Source organism: Phascolarctos cinereus, unplaced genomic scaffold (genome assembly GCF_003287225.1).
Source record: "Phascolarctos cinereus isolate Bilbo 61053 unplaced genomic scaffold, phaCin_HiC Scaffold_726;HRSCAF=1367, whole genome shotgun sequence".
Lineage (NCBI taxonomy): Eukaryota > Metazoa > Chordata > Mammalia > Diprotodontia > Phascolarctidae > Phascolarctos > Phascolarctos cinereus.
The window spans coordinates 404,205,620-404,228,946 of NW_027556098.1; the positions used below are offsets into that span (position 1 = coordinate 404,205,620).

General features: G+C 46.7%; 1 protein-coding gene across 7 annotated transcripts in view; it reads left to right on the plus strand.

Annotated features, from left to right (window-relative positions):
• NADK (NAD kinase) overlaps positions 1-20,248 on the plus strand; it is a 60,079-nt gene extending 39,831 nt beyond the window's left edge. For 5 of the 7 annotated variants that reach the window (XM_020975987.2, XM_078145765.1, XM_078145761.1 and 2 more), the window contains exons 2-12: positions 1,273-1,491; positions 5,392-5,475; positions 13,078-13,207; positions 13,678-13,786; positions 14,110-14,195; positions 15,925-16,027; positions 16,252-16,406; positions 16,850-16,949; positions 17,639-17,796; positions 18,413-18,495; positions 19,358-20,248. In XM_020975987.2, coding sequence (XP_020831646.1) covers positions 1,273-1,491; positions 5,392-5,475; positions 13,078-13,207; positions 13,678-13,786; positions 14,110-14,195; positions 15,925-16,027; positions 16,252-16,406; positions 16,850-16,949; positions 17,639-17,796; positions 18,413-18,495; positions 19,358-19,505 — 1,375 coding nt within the window. In that variant the 3' untranslated portion in view covers positions 19,506-20,248. Of the gene's footprint in view, positions 1-1,272; positions 1,492-5,391; positions 5,476-10,019; positions 10,754-13,077; positions 13,208-13,677; positions 13,787-14,109; positions 14,196-15,924; positions 16,028-16,251; positions 16,407-16,849; positions 16,950-17,638; positions 17,797-18,148; positions 18,386-18,412; positions 18,496-19,357 lie in introns of those variants that run through there. The other 2 variants (XM_078145763.1, XM_078145766.1) reach the window with 2 other exon arrangements.
• Positions 20,249-23,327: the final 3,079 nt, after the last annotated feature.

Sequence of the window (23,327 nt, forward strand, 5' to 3'; positions counted from 1 at the left end):
GCTGTGACTGCAGAAATGGCAAGGACAACAGGAAAACCTGCCTGGACACCAAAGCCTTATCTGGCCCTAAAGAAGACAGAACAAATGGGCCTTCTGGGGGCGGGCAGGGATGGTGTGGAGCCGGGCAGGTGCCGGCAGACCTGGGCGGGGGGAACACTGCTTAGCAGAGCTGATTTGGTTTTTTCCTTTTTGTTTGTTAAAGGGATGGATTTCTGAGGAGGGAGAGAGGGAAGGAGAAAGGATATTTAGAAATGGAAGAAATATAAATTTGGTAAATTTAGAAATGTAAAAACTAGTAAACCTTTAAAAAATAAATGTGAACTGAATCCTGCCCTTAGCCTTGGCAGTGGAAGGAGAGTTCAGAACAGGAAAGAGGGTGTGTGTGTGTGTGTGTGTGTGTGTGAGAGAGAGAGAGAGAGAGAGATACTGTACTATCATGAATGTAGACAGTTTTCCTAGGGCTTTGGCTGTGAAAGGGATGAGAGCCACAGCATATGGGTCAGTTTGGAAGAAAGTCTCCAGTGGAGGAGTCCCCCAGGTCTCCGGGCAGTGGGTGTTGGCTGCTATTTTCGAGTCAAAGGAAGGGTTTTTAAGGATGAGGAATGCTCATAGGCTGCAGGAAAGGAGCCAGGCTTAGGAAACCCGGACTGTCTCCAGGACCATTCTTGAAGTCCTTCCAGCTTAGTAAAAGCTGCCAGAAGCTGTCTCCCCGTGGCATGACCTTCATAAACCCAGGGTCACCTCCACACCATGATGAGGTTGGGGGTTTGGATTTTGTTTTGACCTGAAGTCATCTACATGATCTAAATCAGAATAGCCATCCCTTCTAGAATATTCATTCTTAGTCTATCTGAATGTGTGTGTTCTTATAAGCAGTAAGGAGTTCTTAATTTATGAAAATGATCAATAACTAGATTTGTAGCACCCCTTACCTCAGTGAAAACATTCCACTGTAGCCCATGCCTTCATTACGGAGCCCTGACATGCCTCTGAACTATCTGTAATCTGGTTTAAGAGTTCCAAAGGAAGTTTGCATTGAGCTGATGATATAGGAGTAGTTAAAGAAAGGCAGAGGAGAAAAGAAAGTCTATCTATTTTGTTGGATTTTGGCTGAACTCGAAGCTGTCATTGAAGTTGTGTCGTTCAAACGGGTATGTAGATCAGAAGAAGCAAAGATAATCAAAGACAGGTATATTGTGATAAGCTAAGTTAACTGATTAATTGAACCTGAATCATAAGTCCATGGAATTTATCATTTAATTTCGCTTTAAGGCGTCAGTGTCTTCCTGACGGAAGTTCCCTTTTATCCACTGTGGAGATGGAACAAGAAAAAATCAGTCTGAGCAAAGAGTTGAATCCAGATTCAGCCTCTTACCGCTGTTCAGCATGTCACGGAGATGAGGACTGGAGCTATGGGAATCCCATCCGGGGTCGAGCCAAGTCTCGGAGTTTATCTGCCTCACCTGCCCTGGGGAGCACAAAAGAATTCAGGTAAAGTACCTATCCATGAAGAGGGCCGGCTCCTCATCTTCTGTCTAGGTGATTGGCGTTGTCTGGCTGGTGGGACCAGGAAAAATGGGTGAGTTTGGACTTTCTCAGAGAATTGGCTCAATGTGACACATGCAGGCATGGGCATCCCATAGTGTTTGCACTGTTAAAGGGACTTAGGGAAGGGAACCCACCTCTCAGGGCCATTCAGTATGAGTGCTTGCATCTCACAGAGGTCCTGTCCCATGGGACATTGCAGTCCACTCTCTGGATCGTCAGTAAACAGTGGCATTGGGCTCCCTGCGGTACCTGATTAGTATCAATGTCAAGTTGCCTCATATGGGAAGGTCACACATATGTCAGTTTGTGCTCGTGTTCCCACACGTGGTGTCTGATGATCCTGACTTGGTAAACTCTATACATTAATATCTTCATTGGGGACTACCTCTTCCCTGCTATTGCACAGCCTTAAGCGATCCCCCGCTATAATGCAGATTAATTTTAATATGGACTTAAGAAAAATATTTAGGCTAATTTGCTATAAGAAATTGCTTCCCCTTTGGAAAATGTCACTTGGATTATTCCTTATTTGTGTCACCCATACCACTGTCCCTTCCATTAATGTGGATAATTGGCATTTGACTATAGAAATTAAATTTTAGTATCACACAAAACCGAAGTAACTTTAACATAATGTCTGTCCATTTATTCTGTATTGAAAGTTCTCTTCAATTAAATGCTTCTAAAATGTTATGGGAAATTTGAAGATCATTTCGTTTAAAACATGACATGACAACTTTTCTTTACTAACTATAACCCCAGAAATTTTAAAGCTGAACTCTGTCCCCCAGTGGTCCTTGCACGAATCAATGGAACTCTAATTTCAATTAGAACTACAACGGAAAGTGTTTGACATTGGAGCTGCTGAGCTCTCTGGGGCTGGCTAGGGGTGACAGAAGGCTTAGGTGTGATGGTCAGGGCAGATTGCACAAAACGAGGTGAGAGTGTGTATGTTTGTCCAGAAAGCCTGGCCACCAAGCTCCAGACCCTGTTCTGTCACCAACTGCAAGGGAATCTTTAGAAAGTCACTTAAGCTCTGCTGGCCAGCTGCTACTTGAGGGTCATGGTCTCACGGGTCTGATGCTCTCTCCAGGGACATAGATTGCCACCTGCTCATTGTGGAGTGTCCTCCATGTCTTTCCATGCATTTGTCATGGACGATCCACCCAACGTTTCATTCTGCATTCCCGAAGTGCCGCAGACAGCAGGAGGACACGTGGCTGTCCGCAGTATGAATATTAGTGTTATAGAAATAAGCCTTTGTTTCAGGAAGAAGCCTGGGGTCGTTGAAAGAACTTATCTTCCTGTTCAATTCTAGGCCCAACTCATTGTCTGTTTCACGTGTCTAAGATATACATAAGTGTATACACATAAGTGTATATTGGCACAGCTAAGTCTTGGTTAGTGTGAATAATGAATCCACTTCATTAGAGTGTAATTGGCTCCAGCCCAATGGTGATGTACAGTGTGAATTTGAATAATATGACCACTGGAGGGGACTCGTTCTTCTCACCAATTAGGATCCAGCTATGTTGACATATTTACATAAGACTTGAAGGTTTACAGAGAACTTTTCTTGTACCTGCTTACAGGTAGGTAGTATTATTCCTATTTTATAGTTAATGAAACTGACACTGAGGTGAGTAAATGACTTGTCCAGGATCACACTGGACAAGTATTGGAGTTAGGATACAGTATTTTTCACACATGCATATATACACACACACAAACACACGCACGTACGTGCACACACGCGCGCACACACACACAGATATTTTCTTGGGGGAAAAATTTTATATATATATATGTATGTTAGAGAGTCAAATGCTTGCATGTTTCACAGTGCTTTGTAACGTTGAGCTATTATTATTATTCTCCTTATTTTCACATATAATGTTGATATACAAAAATGTAGACCTTAATTTGGAAGGTGCCTGATAAATACCAGCTAGAGGTGACGCTTTTAGCAGTAGTTAGGTGATTTCTTAGCATAAATATAGTTCTTTCTCCCTTGGTGAGTAAGTAGATGTGACTTCAGGGTGGGGAGTTGGTCACATTTTTCAGATTAAAAGTTTAATTTTTTTTTCTTTAGAAAATGATAAAATAAAACCTAAAGAAATGTAGCAGTAAATTTAGACGCTTTCACAGAGCTACCTGGTAAAGAATTGTACTCAGAAAAGAATAATAAGATTTTTTTCCTTGGCCAGAATATTCAGTATATTGGCATCCTTCTATAATTATGCTTTATATTCTTCTGTTTATTTTGTGATAGTATTTTAGTGTATAAAAGGATAATCATTAGATTTTTTCAGGAATTCATAAGTGCCCCAATTACCTTATTCTAAAAATGCTATTTCCTAGTGAGAACAGTAGTAAAATTGATGGTAAAGAACGCTGCTGTGCTCTTATCCCAAGTATGTTGAGGGAAAGATGTGAATCTTTAATTTGCTAAATAGCTGAATTCCTAGAATATTTTATTTTTCCAATTAATCAAAGTATGTATTCTCTCTCTACCTCACCCTGATATGTTTGAGACTATTACTTCCCTCTCTTTTTTTTTTTCTGGCGAGGCAATTGGGGTTAAATGGCTTGCCCAGGGTCACACAGCTAGTAAGTGTCAAGTGTCTGGTCTGAGACCAGATTTGAACTCAGGTCCTCTTGACTCAAGGGCCGGTGCTTGATCCACTGTGCCACCTAGCTGCCCCTATTACTTCTTTTTCAAGAGGTGAGTAGCACTTCTCATCAGGAAGGACTCCTAGAGTTTCAGTGACATCCTTAGCTCATCTGGGGACCAGCCAAAGGGTAGGCCAAGAGAAGAGAAGGCTTTGTGTCATGGATTCCCTAACGCTGCAGTTAGCAAATCGTCTTCCAGGCAGAGGTCACCACCATAGGTCAGTGCTTGCTCTTGAGTTAGCAGAAGCCTAATGTGGTCAGAGCTGCTTCCTTGGCTCAGAGTTGGACCTTTCTGCCCACCTTCCTTTTTGAGTTATAAAATGCAGAGTCTCTGCTGCAGGTCTGGTGGGTGTTCTCTAGAGGTAGACACAGACTTGGTTTGCGGGGACATCGCAAGCTCTTGTAGTGACTTTTTCAGGATGGCAGTACATTGGCCCCTGGGAATAACAGCACAAGGCTCAAACCTAGGCCTGCTTCTATTGAGGACATGGGGCGCTGTGTGATCCCTTTCTCCGTGGACAGTGTGCTGTAGTTCAGATTGAATTTTGAATTTTCAAAAATAATTTTTATTGATATTTTGTTTTGACATCACCTACATTTCCTGCTGTATCCCTCTCCTACCTTTACCATAAAGAATAAAACTTCTGCAAAGCCAACATATCCGAAAAGTCACTTATACCATATTGCACGTCGCTGGTCCCTCCTCTCTGAGGAGGAGTGAGGGAGAGGGTCTTCTTGCAGCTTTCAGGCCGCTTTTTGGTCCTTCTGTGTTCACATCGATGTTGTTTTGTTGCATGTGTTTTGCTGGCCCTGCTTATTTCATTTTGCATCAGCTGCCGTAGAAATCTTCCCATGCTTTCTGCTCTTCCAGCACAGTGATGTGCCGTCACTTTTCATGTGCCACAGTTTGCTGAGAAATCGTCCATTAGAAGTGCAGCTGCTTAGTTTCCAGTTCTTTTCTACCACAAAAAATGCTGCTATGAATATTTTGTTGTCTGTGACTATTGCGGTGGGGCGGGTCTCTTCAGAGGATGGGGATTTTAGTCTCTTTTTGCATCTTTTTAAAGTTAGCATAATTTCTTCTTTTTTTCCCCAAATAGCTGTTTCTTCAAATCTTTATATTAAGGTACTAATCAGAAATGTTGGCTTTTCTCCCTTTTCCTCCAAAAGGAGGACCCGTTCTTTGCATGGGCCGTGCCCAGTGACCACTTTTGGACCAAAGGCTTGTATGCTGCAGAACCCCAAGACCATCATGTAAGTTGACTTTTCTTTTTGCTTGACAACAAATATTTAGGGTTTAGCTTTTTCATGTTGAAAATTTAATATGTATTCAATTAAAGTTACCAGTGTGCAAAAGGCTATGTGTTAGGTACAAAAATAGGAAAAGTAACTCAGTCTTTGTCCTTAAGGAAATTATACCCCATTAGGGGATTGAGGTGTTCACAGGGAACTTAGAAGATGAAATGCAAAGGTCTCATCAGATGGACTTCTGAGAGAAATCTGTTCTAGCTGGAGAGGGAGGGCAGGAATCTAATGAGGCTTCAGATTCCTATAACTGGCAATAGAGGAGCTAGGGGAGATCATAGCAGGCATGTGGAGGCTACCTTATTCAACCTAATGGGAGAATAGTCCAGTTTGCCTGGAGCCAAAGAAAGTAGGTTAGAATCAGACCAGTGAAGGCCCTGAATGCCAAACTAACGTATTCCTATTTTATTTGGTAGATGATGAGGTTTTTTTTAAAATAAATTATCTATTTATTTTTAGTTTTCAGCATTCACTTCATAAGAGTGTGAGTTTTAAATTTTCTCCCCCTCTCCTCCCCCAAGATGGCGTACAATCTGATGTAGGCTCTACTTATATATCCATAGTAAGCATATTTTCCCATCAGTCGTGATATAAAGAACAATTAGAACTAATGGGAAGAACCATGAGAATCAAGCAATAAAACAAAACAACAAAAGAAAAGGAGAGCAAATAATGTGCTTTCATCTGCAGTCAGACTCCCGAGTTCTTTCTCTGGATGTGGAGCATTTTCCATCATGAGTCTTTTGGAGTTGTCTTAGATCCTTGCATTGCTGAGAAGAGTCAAGTCCATCAGTCAGTCATCGCACAACGTGGCTGTTATTGTGTACAGTGTTCTCCTGGTTCTGCTCACTTCACTCAGCATCAGACCACACAAGTCTTCCCAGGTTTTTCTGAAGTCAGCCTGCTCATCATTTCTTATAGCACAATAGTATTCCATGACATTCATGTACCACAACTTGTTCAGCCATTGCCTAGTTGATGGGCATCCCCACAATTTCCAATTCTTTGCCATCACAAAAAGAGCTGCTGTAAAAATTTTTGTGTATCTGTGGGTCCTTTCCCCATTTTTAGGATCTCTTTAGGTTGCAGACCTGGAAGTGCTATTGCTGGATCAAAGGGTATACACAATTTTATAGCTGTTTGAGCATAGTTTCAAATTGCTCTCCAGAATGGTTGGATCAGTTCACAATTCCACCAACAATGTATTAGTGTTCCAACTTTCCCACACCTTCTCCAACATTTATCTTTGTCCTGTTTTGTCATGTTAGCCAATCTGACGGGTGTGATGTGGTAGCTCAGAGTTGTTTTGATTTGCATTTCTCTAATCAATAGTGATTTAGAGCATTTTTTCATGTGACTATAAATGGCTTTAATTTATTCCTCTGAAAACTGCCTGTGCATATTCTTTGACCATTTGTCAATTGGGGAATGACTTCTATTCTTATAAATTTGACTCAGTTCTCCATATATTTTAGAAATGAGGCCCTTATCAGAGACACTGGTTGTAAAAGATAATGAGGTTTTGAGAAAAGGAGTTGAGGGGATCAGACCTATATTTTGGCAAGACTGTCAAGAGGAAAGGGGCCTAGAGACAGAGTCCATTAAGGTGTTCCAGGTGAGCTGTTCCGGACTGAAGGAGAGTGGTGACAGTGGAAAGGAAGAGGGAGGAGTATACACTGAGACGTGGTGGTGACAGCTTTGACAGGACTTGTTGACTGATTGAACATAGAAAATGAGGAAGAGGGGTCTGGCAAGGAGGAGTCCAAGGGTTTGGCCTGGCTGGCTAGAAGACTTGTGGTACCATTAGCAGAGGAGATAAGGAGAGGCCAGTGGGTTTTAGAGGAAAGATGATGCGTTCAGGTGGGGATCTGTCATCTGTAGGATGGTGTCCAGTAGGCATTTAGAAATATGGACCTGGGGCTGTGGATTTGGGAGTCATTTGCATGCAGCTGATCATTGAAGACTTAGGGTATAGAGAAAGGTGAGAAGAGGCCAAGGCTTTGTGGGATAGCTCCCCAGGTTCAGGAGAAGAAGGAATCAGGAGGGAGAAGGAATGGTCACACAAGTGGGAGGTGGACCATGGAGAGAGCAGGGTCAGGGCAGCCAGAGGAGGCAGGAAGGAGGCTAGGCAGCCCAATAGAGCCTCTTTACCCAAACCCTGCTGAGAGAGAGCCAGAAGGAGTGGGAAATAGCCCCGGAAGGACAAATGGGGAGCAGAGATAGATGTATGAGTTGTGTAGAGATTGGTGTTTGAGGCATCTCATGAGGCAGCGATGGGGGGGGGCCTACCCTGTATCTGTTGTGTTTGGGGGTTTTTTTTAACAAGTAATTAGTAATCATTTTATTAATTAGGCTAGCCAGTTATCAATAAATTGATGGTCATTGAGTTCTCTCTGTAACCAAAGACACTTAGGGAAACTCTGAAACACCTTAAATCAGGTGTGTACCTTTTTTTTTTTAAATCAATTTATTTTGAATTATCAACAATCACTTCCACAGGCTTTTGAGTTTTAAATTTTTCTCCCCCTCCCTCCCTACCTCCCTCCCCAAGATGGGGAGCAATCTGATACAGGCTATCTGTTAGTGCCCATTGGGAGGATGTCTTAACATGGTTTAACTGCTGCCATGTCACCTAGAAGTCTGATTCCAGGATCTTCCCTTTGGGACATTTGTTTAGGAGCAAGTGAACTAGATTTTGATCTTTGGTCTAGTGTGTGGAGTGGCTTTAAATGGGCATGTATTAATTAGGAGAGAAAAAACAGGTGTTCTTGGTGAGGATTAACGTGATACAGTCAGTAGCATCCCTTTATGTGGAGGTAGACACACTCCAGATACCAAGTGCAACCTCTTTCATGGGTATTAAGCTGGCTAGATAATCCCCAAGTCTCTAATTCTATTTCTTAGGTTTCAGGAAAAATGGATGGAGGCAGGGTAGGAAATAAATGTTGGATTTCATGTGAGTATTCCCATATTCAGTGTATATGTAAAAAAAATTTTTTAAGTTATTAATAGTTCTTTTTTTAAACCTCCTTCCTCCTCATCTTTGGAAGATAAGATATTCTGCAACGTTGTTGTTGCTTTTGTAACTTTCTGAGAAGAGTGGGAGTACTTCCTCATTTAAAGGAGGGTATCAGAGAACTGAGGAGAGTGTAACTGTATGAGAAGTTGTGATGTTTCCTGACATGTCCCAATCAAAAAATAATTGCTCTTTCAAGGGCAGCTGGGTGGTTCAATGGATAGAGTGCTGGTCATGGAGTCAGGAGAACCTGAGTTCAAATCCAGCCTCAGACATTCACTAGCTGGGTGACTTTGGGCAAGTCACTTCCCCCTGTTGGCCTCAGTTTCCTCATCTGCAAAATGAAAAAGAAATGGCAAACCACTTCAGTATCTCTGCCAAGAAAATCCCAAGTGGGATCAGGAAAAGTCAGCTGTGACTGAACAGCAATGACTCTTTTCATTTCATTTTTTTCCCTTCAATGTAAGGAGACTGATTGACACTGGTACTTTTATCATCCCCAGGATTAATTTTTAACTAACCCTTCTTCCCCATCTCCTGTGGAAATGGCCTTTACCCTTCTTCACCGTGTGTGTTGAGCAATACCTGGAACAGAAGCTTTCACATGGCAAGTGGCAAGCACACATTGGTGGAATAAACGCTCGGATTTGTTTCAGCTCGCTCGTTGGGTTTGCTGCTGATCCGTTGTGCCTGAGAGAAAGATTATCCCCACGAGGTAGACGTGAGCTTCTCTGTAAACACACAAGAGCTTGGATGTGAAAGATTGCTAGAAAAGACCGACTCATTCCTGCGTTTTGTCAGAAACGCTGAGTGGGGAAGGTACATTAGAAACACAGATCTTGAGGGGCTGAAGAGTGTGGGCTTTGAGGTCCTTTGTAGTCTGAAGTGGTCATGGCCAGCCAGGTTGCTGTGGAATAAGGTGCCGCTTTGCAAGTTTGCCCTCCTAGGGCCTATTGGAAAGAATGACTGGGCCTTTTCCCTGCCCTTCCCATGCAAATGTCCTCCAGCTGTCTGTCATCTTTGCCCTTCATGGGTTTACTTCCTCTCCTTCCCACTGCAGGCCTGTGTCATTTGCCTGAAGACATTGCTAATAAAGGGTGTGTGAGAGCCCTGAACAGCTACACCTGCCCAGGTGTGTTCCCAGTATGCCCACAGGCCCCCACAGTGGGGATAACTTTTCACTTCTAGCACAATGAAACAAATCTGGTTTTGCTTTTCTCATTTCAATACATTGCTTCTTAACACCTTAATAATCAGCTGTCTGAAATATCCTGACAATTTAAATATGTAAATACTACTGTAATGAGAAATCCTATGTTGAATTCCTAAGGAAATCAGTCCTGAGGAGTTCTCCCTTAAATCACTTTGGCCTTGCTTACACTGTTTTGAGCCTGTTGGCTAAGAGGAGGGCTGTGCTCCCATCAGACTCCGCCTGATTGTGGTAAGAACCCCTCCCATGGGGCTGAGCTAGATCTGTGAGAGAATCCACTGGCTTTCACACTAGACTGAGTGTGTAGAAGGTGGGCAGGGCAGGGGACGCTCAGTGCTGCTGAGGCTGAGTGTGCCAAAGAGCTGGAGCCCAGAGCCTGCAGACACCTGTGAAGGAGAGCAGTTTTAGGTGGTTGTTCAGAGACTAAGATAAGGTTTGCTAGCGCCAACAGGGTTTGCTTTGGCTTTTTTGGTGGTGTTGGTAGGTTAATAAGAAACAGGAGTAGATTAGTCTCTTATGGCTAGCTTATTTAAGAGCTAAAAATCCCATGATTTTTTCCATGGTGCTGATTAGAAGCGATCTGAAAGACTTTCTTTGGGGTGGGTCATTAGGAGAAAGGATTATATTATGAGTAACATAACATGAGGGATACTGGTTTTAGGGAATTTTAATTTGAGGTGGCTTTTTTGGCTTAGTATTTTAAAAATCTACAAAAGATGACTTAGTATTGTGCTTTGGAACTACAATTTTAGTATTTGGAGGTTAAGTTAATGTTAGTTCAATGCATAGCTGGGAGAGTTTGGGTGTTTTCAGTTTTGTTAGCTTGTTGTAAACCTTTCTTAGCCTGCCAAGAGAAACACGATTCTTTTGACAATGGCAGCAGCCTAGTTTAAAATAAACAAGAAACATTTCAAGAATTATTTGTGATTTTGGAAGAAAGCCATGAAGATCATAAAGAATGTGATGAATGACGTCTCGATTAACAAAAATACCTGGAAATGGTGAGTACTGCGAAAAGAATGGGTGCTCTGGGCATCTGGGTAAACATTGATAGCAAAGGTAGAAACTCTTGTTCTGTCTTTTTCACCCTCTTCATCAGTGAGGAATAGTTACAGTTTGGAAGATCAGTCATTTCTGAAGACTGTCAGAGCATGTCTCAGCTCTCACTTGATGGAGTCTTGATTCAGATAACATTTATCAGACATTTTGTACAGTGTGTTTTGTATTTTGTGTTTTTAAACACAGTTGAAGGGAGTTGAGAAAGGGAAACTTAGAAGCAGGAGTCTCTTCGAGGCCCTGATGGCATGCCTTCACCACATAGAAGGGCTGTTACATAGGACTGCATGGCGTTTGCCAATAAGTGTGTACTCTGTCAGCTTGCAGGTTTTGCTAGAATTGATAAGGATAAGAGTAGGAGATTTTTCTCACTTGTAAAGCTTCAGGACTCACTTGTGAGTGCCCAGAGGCCCACTGTCCTCAGTGGCCTGAAGACTGATGGAAGTTGGAACTGGGAGTGAGTCAGCATTTGTAGGCAGTGACCTTCCCTTCTCCCATAAGAGCAGACATTGTAGGTACATTGTACTTACAGGGACACAGCGGTGATGGCCTTTCTGTGGCGTAATAGCACTAAGCATAGATACAAAGTTGTAGGGGTGGTGAGCCTCCACGATCTCTTCCGTCTTTTGACAGATGTACACATTTGCATCCTGGTAGTTACATGGTGAGATGTAATTTATAGTATTGGGTTATAATGTCAAGCAAATCTGTGGAAACCGTCAGTGTTATGTAATCTGAGCCCTCCATCAGTGCTGCTAGAATAGCCAGAATGACTGTTGTCAGGTTGATAAATCAGAGTTTTGTCTTTAATGAGACAGTCGGAAGAGTCTGAATTGGGCTTCCTCCAAGGCAGAACAGGGCGTGCCCCTGTACTTACAGTTGTCCTGTATAACACTAAAGCCAGTGGGATCTCTCTTGGTGTTTCTTAGGCACTTTTTATTGTTGTTGTTATGCTCCTGTACTTATGATCCTTCAGCTAACTAGAGAAATTAGTCACCTGGGAGCTTGCTCACTCTGTCCTCTGTATTGTTCCACAGAAATTGGCTTTGAGTTGGTTCTCTTCTCTGTGGTGGTTATTCATGCCTCTTCCCTCCTACTGCTTGTCCTCTGAGGAAAGAAAATAAATTTGAGCATTTTTGTTTGTTTTGCTAGGCAGTGGGGTTAAGTGACTTGCCCATTGTTACACAGCTAGGAAGTGTCAGTTGTCTAAGGCCGAATTTGAACTCAGGTCCTCCTGACTCCAGGGCTGGTGCTCTAGCCACTGTGCCCTGAATTTCAGTTTTTACTGCTTATTATTAGCGCTGGAGAAATAGGAGGTGGAAGTCCATAGTTTAAATCCTCTTAAAGTCATCTTTAGCCAGCAGTAATTGGGAGGCCAAGGGATATGCTGTTCATGTAGCGCTGGTAGCTGGGGTCTTATCCTCAAAGAGCCGACAAGGTGATTAGAATATGAGCTGGACACACCGAGGTGAAATTAAAACAATGGCTGTTAGATTTGGGCTGCAGAGCTCATGGGGACAGATCAGGTTTGGGAACGTGTCCTTTTTCTGCACAGCAGTTCCAGCCACTGAGCTTTCGTTCAGTGGACAAAACTGGACCACCTGTTGTACGCGTTGGGTCCTCTGGTGATTCAGAGCCCCGAGGGATAGCGGGGGGCATCTATCTAGTCCAGTCCCCTCATTGTGCACGTGAGGAAAAATCCCAGCCCTCCGAGAGTCTGCCATCTAATAGAGGAGTGTAGATCTTGGACTCTAGCATTAGCATAGCCACAGACTGAGAGAATCATCAATGAATTCTCTTGGTCTACAGCAGACTCTGTCTGTAAATGAGAGCTCTTATGAACGTGTCCAGGAAAGTGAAAGTCAGTTTTATCGGTTTAGACAGTGGACTATGGATGCTGGCCAGCTTTTTCTTGGTTAAATCAGGGAATCCTTCAGGGGTTGGGCAGGGAGGAGGATAGATTTTTGAGCTGAGTTCTAAGAGAATTGTTGGCAAAGGACAGGAGGTAAGGACAAGAGCTGGGGGACGTTTTAAAGAAGGTTATCGTCTTGGATTTCATTTAACTATTAACCCTATAACTACGGACATTTAAAAAGCAGGTACAGGCAGGTACAGGTGGTGTGATGTAGGTGGGGTCTTGGTTAAACTGCCAATGTAGCAGTGAAGCCAAGGCACAGAATCCTCCTCTTCCTGCTTGTTTAGTGAATTTGTCCTTTTTCAAGCTTTGTCTTCCCCCACATGAACTGTTGGATTTCTTTTTCCCACGCAGGCACATTCAGGATCCAGCAAGCCAGCGATTGACATGGAACAAATCTCCAAAGAGTGTCCTTGTAATAAAAAAGATACGAGATGCCAGCCTCCTGCAGCCTTTTAAAGCTCTCTGTGTATATCTTATGGAGGTATGTCTGCTGGTCGGGAGCTGTCACCCACAGACTAGAGTAAATGACTGTCCCAACCTGCTTGGGAAGAGAAAAGCCAAAGAAGAAATCATACTTGTGGCCATCATAAAGGTTTAGCATGTATACAAGTTGGAGTTTCCAAAGCAATTTTATCGCTCTGTAAGCTAAAAATAGAAATTTCATGTTCATCTCTATGTGTAAGTGTGAGGGTGAGTGTCAAGTGGGCATCTTCATAAGTCTGTCCCCACTATCCCATTGCATTGTGAGACTTCTCACACAGTCATGACCAGAGATTTGCAGTGAGCAGTAACTTATTTATTTCTGGGCAACGAGGTATTGATGAATGGGATGTTTTTTCCTCTGGCCTTAGTATTGTTGAGCCGTGTAAAATCAAGTACCTCCGTAATGAGCCTGATTGATGGGGCGTTGGTATGTTTCTGAAGTGATCTGTGCGTGTTGTTTGGCTTTAGGAAAACAACATGATCGTTTATGTGGAAAAAAAAGTTTTAGAAGACCCTGCTATAGTGAACGATGAACATTTTGGAACCGTGAAGAAGAAGTTCTGCACCTTCAGGGAAGGTAATCCCACAAAATTGTGAGGGTTTCATTGACCTTCCACAGTCGTCCCTATCAGAGAGCGTGGTTGGCAGTAGCTCAGGCTGTGTGGCGTGATGGGGAAGGGTTTGGGTCTGGGGCCAGAAGCCTTGAAGTCATTTCTCAGCTTGGCCCTGGGTGGGTGGCCTCGACATTCCTGGGCATTGCTGTCACCTTTGAGGGCTGGGCTGAGGCGATGTTGAAGGTCCCCGGTGCCGCACTTCCCACGGCTCGCTCACCGTTGCGCGTCCTGCGATCTGAGCCAGAAAGCTGGTCTTCCTAAGCGGGTGTCTCTTGGTGCTTCCCAGATTACGATGACATCTCAGATCAGATAGACTTCATCATCTGCCTGGGAGGAGACGGGACCTTGCTTTACGCTTCTTCCCTTTTCCAGGTAAACTTGGGGAGGCACAAAAGGGAACGTTATGTATGCTTCATGTAGATGCTTCTTAAGGTCTTCGGAATCTCTTTTCACTTTTTGCCGTCTTGTACTTTACATCTTGGAAAATTTGGTTGATATTACAGTTTTTTAGGCAAAACAAGTTTAGAAATATTAATTTTTAATGAGAATTATTCCATGCCAGTGTTTTGGGGGAAGCAGAGGCATGGCAGCACACATTGTTGAGAGTGACTGGGGGGCTGCTGTCCTGCCTGTAGCAGAGAGTGTCTCCAGGGCACCAGGTAATAGAGATGGGGCATGGGGGGGGGTTGCTTCAAATGCCAGGCAAGGGAATGTAGACTGTCTTGTGGGCAATGGAGGAGACACATGAAGAGTTTGGAACAGGACAGTTTCAGGCTCAGTGTTATCCACGTGGAATTAGAGAGAGAAAATCCTGGAGGACCAGAAACCAGTTCAGAGGGCGCTGCAGGAATGCCAGTATGTGGTGGTCAGGGCCTGACCTGAGGAAGAGACAGTAAGGATGGAAATAGAGGGATGGCTTTAAATAACTTTGGGAAAGAAGATTCTGTGAAGGACCAAATGTAGGGACAAGGATTAAGAACAAGGCTGAGATGACGTGGAGGTTTTAGTCTGTCGGAGGGGATGACAGCTCCCCTGGAAGCAATAAGGAAGCCTGGGGGGCAGAGGTGCTCAGTTCACCGCCAGACGGATGTGCCTGGGTAGGAAAATGCAACGCAGAGACATGGGCCTGAGGAGGCTGAGAACAGATGTGCCTGGGTAGGAAAATGCAATGCAGAGACATGGGCCTGAGGAGGCTGAGGAGGATGGTGGGTTGGGCAGTCCTCGTCATACATAGTACATGAGATTGCTGACAATCTGAATTAAAGAGAGAAGAGCAGAGGGCCGAGGCCTGAGCTTTAGGGGCTGCCCCCATTTAGAGGCCAAGGAGAAGGAGAGAAGGGGGCATGGGGTCCTTGAAAGGAGAGGGGGTGCTTCAGAGAGAACTCTAGGGAGTGATTTTGAAGAGAGTTGGGAAGAGCTCTTCTGTGGGGATGAAAAATAATAGAGTGATAGATCGGCTGGGAGGAATTCAGAAGAGTCTGGAGCTGAAAGGAAAGAGGAGTGTCGGGTGTGTGAGAGAGAGGGAGGGAGCGAGCAAAGAGAAGCAGAGGGCTTTGTGGTCTGGTCTGAGCCCCCTCAAATGGAGAAACCAGAGCTCAAACTTGAGGAGCACAAGAAAGTGCAACATCACCCAGATGGTGAGGGGGTTAGAGAGGATTTGAACCTGGCCCTCTTTCTCCTGCATGCCAGCATGGAAGCAGAAAGGAAAGAGTCCCTAGACAGTAGGAACTGAATGTGCTCAGAGGTGCCAGCGTCTGTCAGTCCTCAAAGGCAGGGCCCCTCTTCCCCTGAAACAAGAGGGGAAGAAGAGAGGATTGCTGGATGTGGCCAAGATGGCGCCTGCTGGAAGGTGTTCTCCAGCTGTGAGAAGGAGGATGGATGCGTAGGAGCAGCCAGTGGGGGCCCCGCCTTGTTGCCTTGGAGCCTCACTGTTGGAGGCCTGGGATGAATTGGTGTCTTAGCCTTGTTTGCAGCTCCCTCACCTCCCATGGGCTGTGGATGCTGGAAACCCCTTTAGATAAATAGCCTTCACTGTGTTCTGGAATCGAGGAGAAGCTCCTGCCCATCTGCACAAACAACCCTTCTTCCTATTTACCGACAGGGGAGTGTGCCTCCAGTGATGGCCTTCCACCTAGGATCCCTCGGCTTTCTCACCCCGTTCAACTTTGAAAACTTTCAGTCCCAAGTCACCCAGGTGATAGAAGGTGAGCTGGTCAGTAAGGTTGGGCAGGCTTTCGTGAAGGCCAGTGGCATTCCTGGCTTCCTTTGGGGTTTGCGCTGGGGAGGGGAGAGGGTAGCGGGCTTTCCTGCCTCTTCTCCAGAGGAAGGCTGTCTCCTCGCACCCAGAGTGCCCCGCCCCGGCCCTCGTTTGTAAGGGACGCCTCCCGCTCGCTCCTCTTGTTGATGGCTCGTATCCTCTCTGGCCCAGGAAATGCTGCCATCGTTCTCCGAAGCAGGCTCAAGGTGAAGGTGGTCAAGGAGCTCCGGGAAAAGAAAGCCCTGATCCCGAACGGCATCGATGAGAACGGAGTGCTACCTCCCAGCCTGGAGAAGGAGAGCGGCAGGCAGATGATGTACTACCAGGTCCGTCCAGGCGCCATCCGGCCTTCCCTCCGTGAGCAGCTGCTTTGGGGGCTCCAGGGGGCAGGGTGAAATAGGAACACCCCTGCCCGCAGGGAGTCCAAGCAGGCCACCAGAGCGCCACAACATGGCAGCCAGCTGGGGTTTTGTCCTGGGGACTGGTGAGGAAGCCTGGAGTGAGCGTCCTGACAACCCAGAGTCTGATCTCCAAGGCCCACGCAGGCTCTCAGTCTTAGCTACACTTGTCTCTATCATAGGATGCCATGCCTCAGAGCTGTGTTTGTGAGGAGTTTGTGACTTCCTCCCTACAAAGCTGACCTCCCCTCCGAGGAGGTTTTGTCCTCCATGACACTTGGTGATTCTTTGATGCCGATATCTGGGCCCCCTGTACAGGGGCCTCCTGGTCAGTGTTGCTCCTGGGGTCACATATTGTGTTTATCTGTCAGGTTCTAAATGAAGTGGTGATCGATCGGGGTCCCTCCTCATACCTCTCTAATGTTGATGTTTATCTAGATGGACACCTGATAACAACAGTCCAGGGGGATGGTAAGTCCTGCTAGCCCCAAAGGCCCCAAATCTCTGCCTAAGGGGGAGGGGCCCCTCATGATCTGTGTCCGGACTGTGTCTACACAGCAGAATGAATGGCCCTCCATGGACCTGTGACCACTTCAGGCAGGGGCAGCCTTTCCTTGACTTGGGTTATTCCTGGGGAATTGAATCAAAAGAAGATTGGAACCTGTGTCTTACGCACTCCAGACTTAGCCCTCCATCCACTAGGTCCTGTGCCACACTGTGTTGCAGAGACTGGCAAATACTGCTGGAATTAAATTGACTTTAGAATGATGCAAAATTTTTCTCATGGAAAATATGACCCCCTCAGAACCCCCCCCAGCAAGGCAGGAGTGTAGACCTCAGATGCTTGAGCCTAGGGCAGGGGTGGGGCACCTGAGGCCACCTGTGGCCCTCTAGGTCCTCAAGTGCGGCCCTGTGACTGAATCCAAACGTCACTGAACAAATCCCCTCAATAAAAGGACTGGAATAACAGAATAACAGAAACCCAGGAGGCTGGAACACACCCAGGCGGCTGGTTTTTAAAAAGTCCTCTTCAGTCCCATGTCTTTCTCTGTCTCTGACCTTTCCAGGTGAAGAGGAGGTAAAGCCTCCACCTGGCACCTCCCCCCCCACAGGACATTGCCCCGCTGACTGTCCTTGAAACATTTTGTTTCTTGCCTCAGGAGTGATTGTGTCCACGCCAACTGGGAGCACAGCCTACGCCGCTGCTGCAGGAGCCTCCATGATTCATCCCAATGTGCCCGCCATCATGATCACGCCCATCTGTCCACACTCGCTGTCCTTCCGGCCCATCGTGGTGCCTGCTGGCGTGGAGCTCAAGGTCAGTCTTTGGGGGCAGACGCAGCACTCTGGCACTTGTAAAGGCCGTCAGCGGCCCCCACAAGACCCTCTGAGCTTAGCTACATTGAGAGCCTCTTGTGTTCCCACCTGCCCTTCTCTCCTTCACTTCATTAGGGGCCTACCGGACTGCCTGTGCCCACAGAATCTGGGTGCCCTATTGCAGGCCGCATTCCAGCCGCTTGCCAGTGCTTCTACCCTGTGGTCCTTTTGGGATGCCCCAGACATGATGGCCACATGCTCTGCCTCTCACTTAGCCCCATGACCTCATGTTCTTGGAATTTCCCCTCCTGTCCCCTTCCTGGTGTCATGTAGACATGCCTCTTCTTTTCCAGTACTGGCGTGGCCTCCTCCCTCCAGCCAGGGGCAGGGCCAGGGGCAGGATCATCTCACCACTTCTGCTTCCATCGTGCCGCCCTCTCACACCATCATTGTCAGCGACTCTCTCTGTCTGGAATCAGGCCCAGACCCTCAAAGGGTGCTCAGGGCCTTTCTCACCCTCACCACATCCTCTCTGTGGCCTTGCCTTGTGCCGTCCCTTCTTCCCATAATAAATGTTCAGAATCAGCTTCCCAGGGGTCTCCTTGGTGTTTTTCCAGATCACACTGTCGCCAGAAGCTAGGAACACAGCGTGGGTTTCATTTGATGGGCGGAAGAGACAAGAAATCTGCCATGGAGACAGGTGAGTATTTTGCTGCAAGACCATTGGCACTTCCCTGAGAGCTTGGAGGCGTCCTGTCCAGTCCCCGTCCTTTGCATGTGGGTTTCTGGAGGCAAACATCAGCCCTAAAAGCAGGTGTGGAGGCCACCATGCTTTGAGTCGGGGTCAGGGCTGGCCAGATGAACTCTTTGGTGGTTTTGGATTTTCCGACCTGTCCCTGGGCCGTGCCTTCTTCCTCCCGCTGCAGGTCAGCGGCCCCCAGAGAGCCTGTGCACACGCAGCATGACTGCAGCCTGTCTGTGCAGTTGGGGGCCCCTGGCTTCTGTTCACTCATTATAAATTAGGCATGAACTAATGTCGCAGCCCACGAAGCAGAAGGGCATAGGGAGCTGCTTTCTTCTAAAGGGACTCCTAGCCCATGAGCTCCATGAGGATGAGGCTGGCTCTTGGCCATCTCTGCATCTCTAGCCTTGCTTGTCCCCCAGGAGCAGGTGCGTCAACTCACTGAGTTTCACCCTCTTATTGGGTAGAGAAGGAAACTGAGGTTCTGAGTGGAGAACCACAGACCATAGAGGCCGAGGCAGGATTAAAGGTCAGGCAGGCCGTTGGACTGCAGACACTGGGCCACACTGGCTCGAGGGTTGTGAGAACAGCTGCGATGCCCCATCGGGCAGCCGACCCTGCATCCTGGCCTGGCCTGCGTGCAAGTGAGCGTCAGCTGCATGAGGGCAGGGACCTCCCTGCCTGCAGGTGCCAGCTTGAGTCTGGCACTAAGTCAGCATGTGCCAGTAATAGTTACCTGCTTGGTTTTCTTAGACTCTGAAGCATAACAAACATTTGTTTTCTCTGTGTGTGTGTGTGTGTGTGTGTGTGTGTGTATCAGCATCAGCATCACTACCTCTTGTTACCCTCTCCCCTCCATCTGTTTCCGGGACCCTGTGAGTGACTGGTTTGAGAGCCTGGCAGAGTGTCTGCACTGGAACGTCCGGAAAAAGCAGAACCACTTCACTGGGGAGGAAGAGGAGTTCTAGGCGGCTGACAGCGCCCTGCGAGGTCCCCAACTCCTGGGCGGAACCGTGTGCAAATCCTTTCAATGTGTTCTTCTCTTACCTTAACCCCTCGACCCCTAGAACTCGACCAATCTGTGTGTGTCTGTGTCTGTAAATATATATATAGGATATATATATATATATTTTTGAATACGGTGATGTACCTCATACCAGTTGTCTGATCTGCTGATGACCAGATATCATGTTATTTCCTATCCACTGGCCAAAGGGAAGAGGTTAAAATTTATCTTTTTTTTGTCAACCAAATTAACTTTGTTGAATGTTTTGAATTCAGTTTCCTTTTGTGTTTTATAAATAAGCAAAATTAAAAATGAGTCGGCATTTCTAAATGATATCAACAATCCACACACGCTCATTTGTAGTTTCAAATTCAAGGTGATTTTCTATACCGACGTTAAAAATGATATTACAATAGTCTACATAACTTCGTATTTGTAATTCCACATGTATGGAAATTTCATAGACCAGTGTATTTAAAATTCAGAGGGGATATGTGTGACTTAATCTGTCCTTTGGATTATAAAACAAAAAAAAACTGTTCTTTGATGTTTTGAATAAATGTGTCACAGCCAGATGTCTTCCTTCAGCAGAGGAGTCTCAAACATTTTCCCCCTCTGTACATTTCATTTATCTTTATTTTTCCTAAGACTGTCAGGGGAAATGCTTCTGCAAAGGTCAGAATTAAAGGACATTTTTGGTAGTCATTTGGAAAGATCGGGATTTGTTTTTGTTGTCGAAGTTCCTTGAACAGGGTGGGCTCTTTCCCACCACTTGCCCTGAGTCAGTAGCAGCCTTGACTTCTCTTTGGGCCCATGGCTGCAACTGCTGGCGCTCACCCCGGGGCCCTGGTGGGTCCCTTGCCTCTTTTCTTTTCCTTCCCACCTTACACTCTACTTTAAAAAAAAAAAAGCAACCAGAACCTAAACACGACTGAGACCCACCCTTGCCCCAGCACTCTGGCCAGCCAGCTGCCTGAGGCCTCCTCGATAAGGTCTTAGCTCCCTTGTCCCCCCATCCCCCCTCCTCCAAAGCAGCAGGAAGGGCGAGCTAGCGTTGCCTTGGGAGGCTGATCAGACACTGCCCACGTTCCTCACCTAGCAACCATGGTGCCTTCAGCACACGAAGAGGTTTTACAGATTCTGCTCCGCTTGTAAAATGCTTCTTTCTGTATATATCTCATGAGGACTCAGAAACAGGGTCTGTGCTGAAAGCATCTGTACTAACGCAAAGCCCGACTGAGCCGTGCACAGCTGTGTGGCGTGTGTGGCCTGCAGGGCCATGCTGCCGCCAGCCCCCAAGGAACAGCAGAGCTGGCAGCAGGAAGCGGGGAGAGGCGCCAGGGCACCCCAGCACTCCCCACGGCGGCTGCTCGGCGGGGCTCTCGGGGGGGGGGCTGGACAAGGTTCTCCCAACCCGGCCTGCCCCCTCATCCTTGTGTCTGCTTCCTCAATCAAGATGGGAGAGCTTTGCAAAAAGCAAGCTGTCAACTAAACCATGTAGAATCGACCTGGAAATTATGTATGTGGATGTAAATTAATAATCTGTTTCTACAGCTTTTGTGAGTTGTTTGCAGTGCATTAATAGTTTGAGTAAGCCAGACTCATCAGACTTGGGTCTGAATGTGCTAAGAGGGCTTTATCGCCTCATTTTTCACGTGTAAGTACAATGTAGCTTCTCTCTCCATGCTTAACGTTTCGTAGAGGAATTAATTTATGAGATGACTGTTTCCTTTCTGATTTTTTTCTTTGTATTTTTTTTTCCACTGAAACGCAGTCAGTAAGAACAGGAATCAGCAAAAGCCGTTTACTTTGGTATGTGTGGATTTCGCAGTCAGGAAGGCTAATTAAGTAAAGATTTGAGTCAGGCACAGCCCGTAGGAAAACATACCCAAGGACTGGTCCTTCCTGGACCTCCAGGTTCGTGCTCTGCTGTGATCTTTGAGAGCGCGCTTCCAGAATGCATTATCTATGCCAAGATGTATATATGTACTTTCATCTTTTGCACCGAAGGACTTGGTGTAATCCAGTGCACGCATATGCAAGGCTTCCTTCAAAGTTCTCTTCCCCACAAGCTGCCCTGTCTCTTCTCAGCTTGTGAGAAAACTCTGTGAAGAGGGCTGACTGGGAATGCAGTCTTCTTAGAAACAAACAGTTTGAAACAGTGGTAAAACTTCACTTTGCAGAAAGCCAAATATTTACTGTGTTGTCTAGCCCTGGCTGGAAGCAGGAAAGGCAGACTGGCATTGGTGCTTTGAGAGCCTTCCCTCCACCACTGCCCAGTCTCCCGGCGGGTACACATGTTTGGGGTTGCGATGGGTCATAAGATGTCCTCAGTATCTCTGATTGACTTGTCCTTCCTGAGTGCTGACCAACTCTAAAAGCAACAGGACACGGTATGATTTTAGTGTGCTTTGAGCCTCTCAAGAAGATTCCTAATGTTTCATAATGTTAATACTTTGGAAATTTATTATTGTTGAAAGCATATATTACTATTTTCACATCCTTTCAATAAACTCTTTTCTTAAGAAACAAAATGGGTGGTGCATCAGTTGGCTCCTAAGCGGTGACTCCCCGGGTCCCAGCAGTGTCGCTGTGCAAGAACGCCCATAGCATAGTGGCCTTGGGCACTGACTGCACCAGCCTGGCAGGGCCAGGAGTGAGCTCTTGGGCACTGGGGATGAGAGAAAACCAAGGCTCAGGGGCGCTTTTGGGATCACACCTGCTTAGGAAGATGCAGTAAAAAGCCGTGAGAGTTCCCTTCATGGGCATCTTTTAAAGTTGACCTTTTAAAAAAAAAGTTATAGTCCTAGGGGAAGATGATAACAACCCTTCAGAGCCACCGACACGTTCTGAGCAGGGATGCCATTGTGAAGTCAGTGACCCTGGGAGGGCACCTGGACACCAGCCCCGGTCCTCGTGGGGCTCGGATCCTGATACCACGGAGAGGGCCGACAGGCAGGAGAGTGAGAGCGAGTGAGGCTCCCGCCTCCTGAGCCACTCGCAGGGTGAGCCCCAGCTCCTCTAAGGGGTTCCTAGAGATCTGGCTTTGTTCGTTTTCCACCAGTCTTGCCTCACCGCTTCTGGAACGGCAGCCCAGTGGAAGCGAGTTGGCTAGTAAGGTCCAAACTGATCTGTTCTGCCTCATTTGTGGCTGTGTTCTCCCTCAAACTGCTAGACGTCCAGGAACGCTGGCCAGCGGACGGGACGAGACCGCTTTGTTTAGCCCTACTGCTCACCGAGCCCTGAGCTGAGCACTGGGGATGCGGGGGCCCACCAGTGGAAGGGACCTCCCCCCAGCCCCAAGTGACAGGAGAGCCCATTCAGAGGGCCAGCCCCACACCCCCACTCTCCGTCACTGCTTACGCTTTCTCCAAGAGCTCACGTCTCCAGCACCCTGTGGGGGACGTAAATCGGCCAACCTCGTCCCGCTGGCCTTGGCCCTCACTGTTGCTTTCTACTCAGAAAACTCAGAAGGGCTGACGGGTCTGCCCAGAAGAGGCCGTGGAAGGACTGAGCCAGGACAGTGGAAGCTGGCCAAGGCCTCAGCTTGACCCTGGAGGGGAGGCTGAAGGGGAGGAAGGTCGACGCCCAGGCCGTTCTCCCTAGTCAGCTGAGCTAGACTCTGGTACCAGGCAGATGATCAAGAATCCCATACCAGGACAATCCAAGGAGAGCTCAACACAGACAGTCTAGTCCCTGGGATAAGAAAGTAGAAACAAAACGTTCCTCTTAGGCGGGGGAAGGGCCCAGACGGGTGACACTGGCCTGCCCGTGGGGCAGCTTT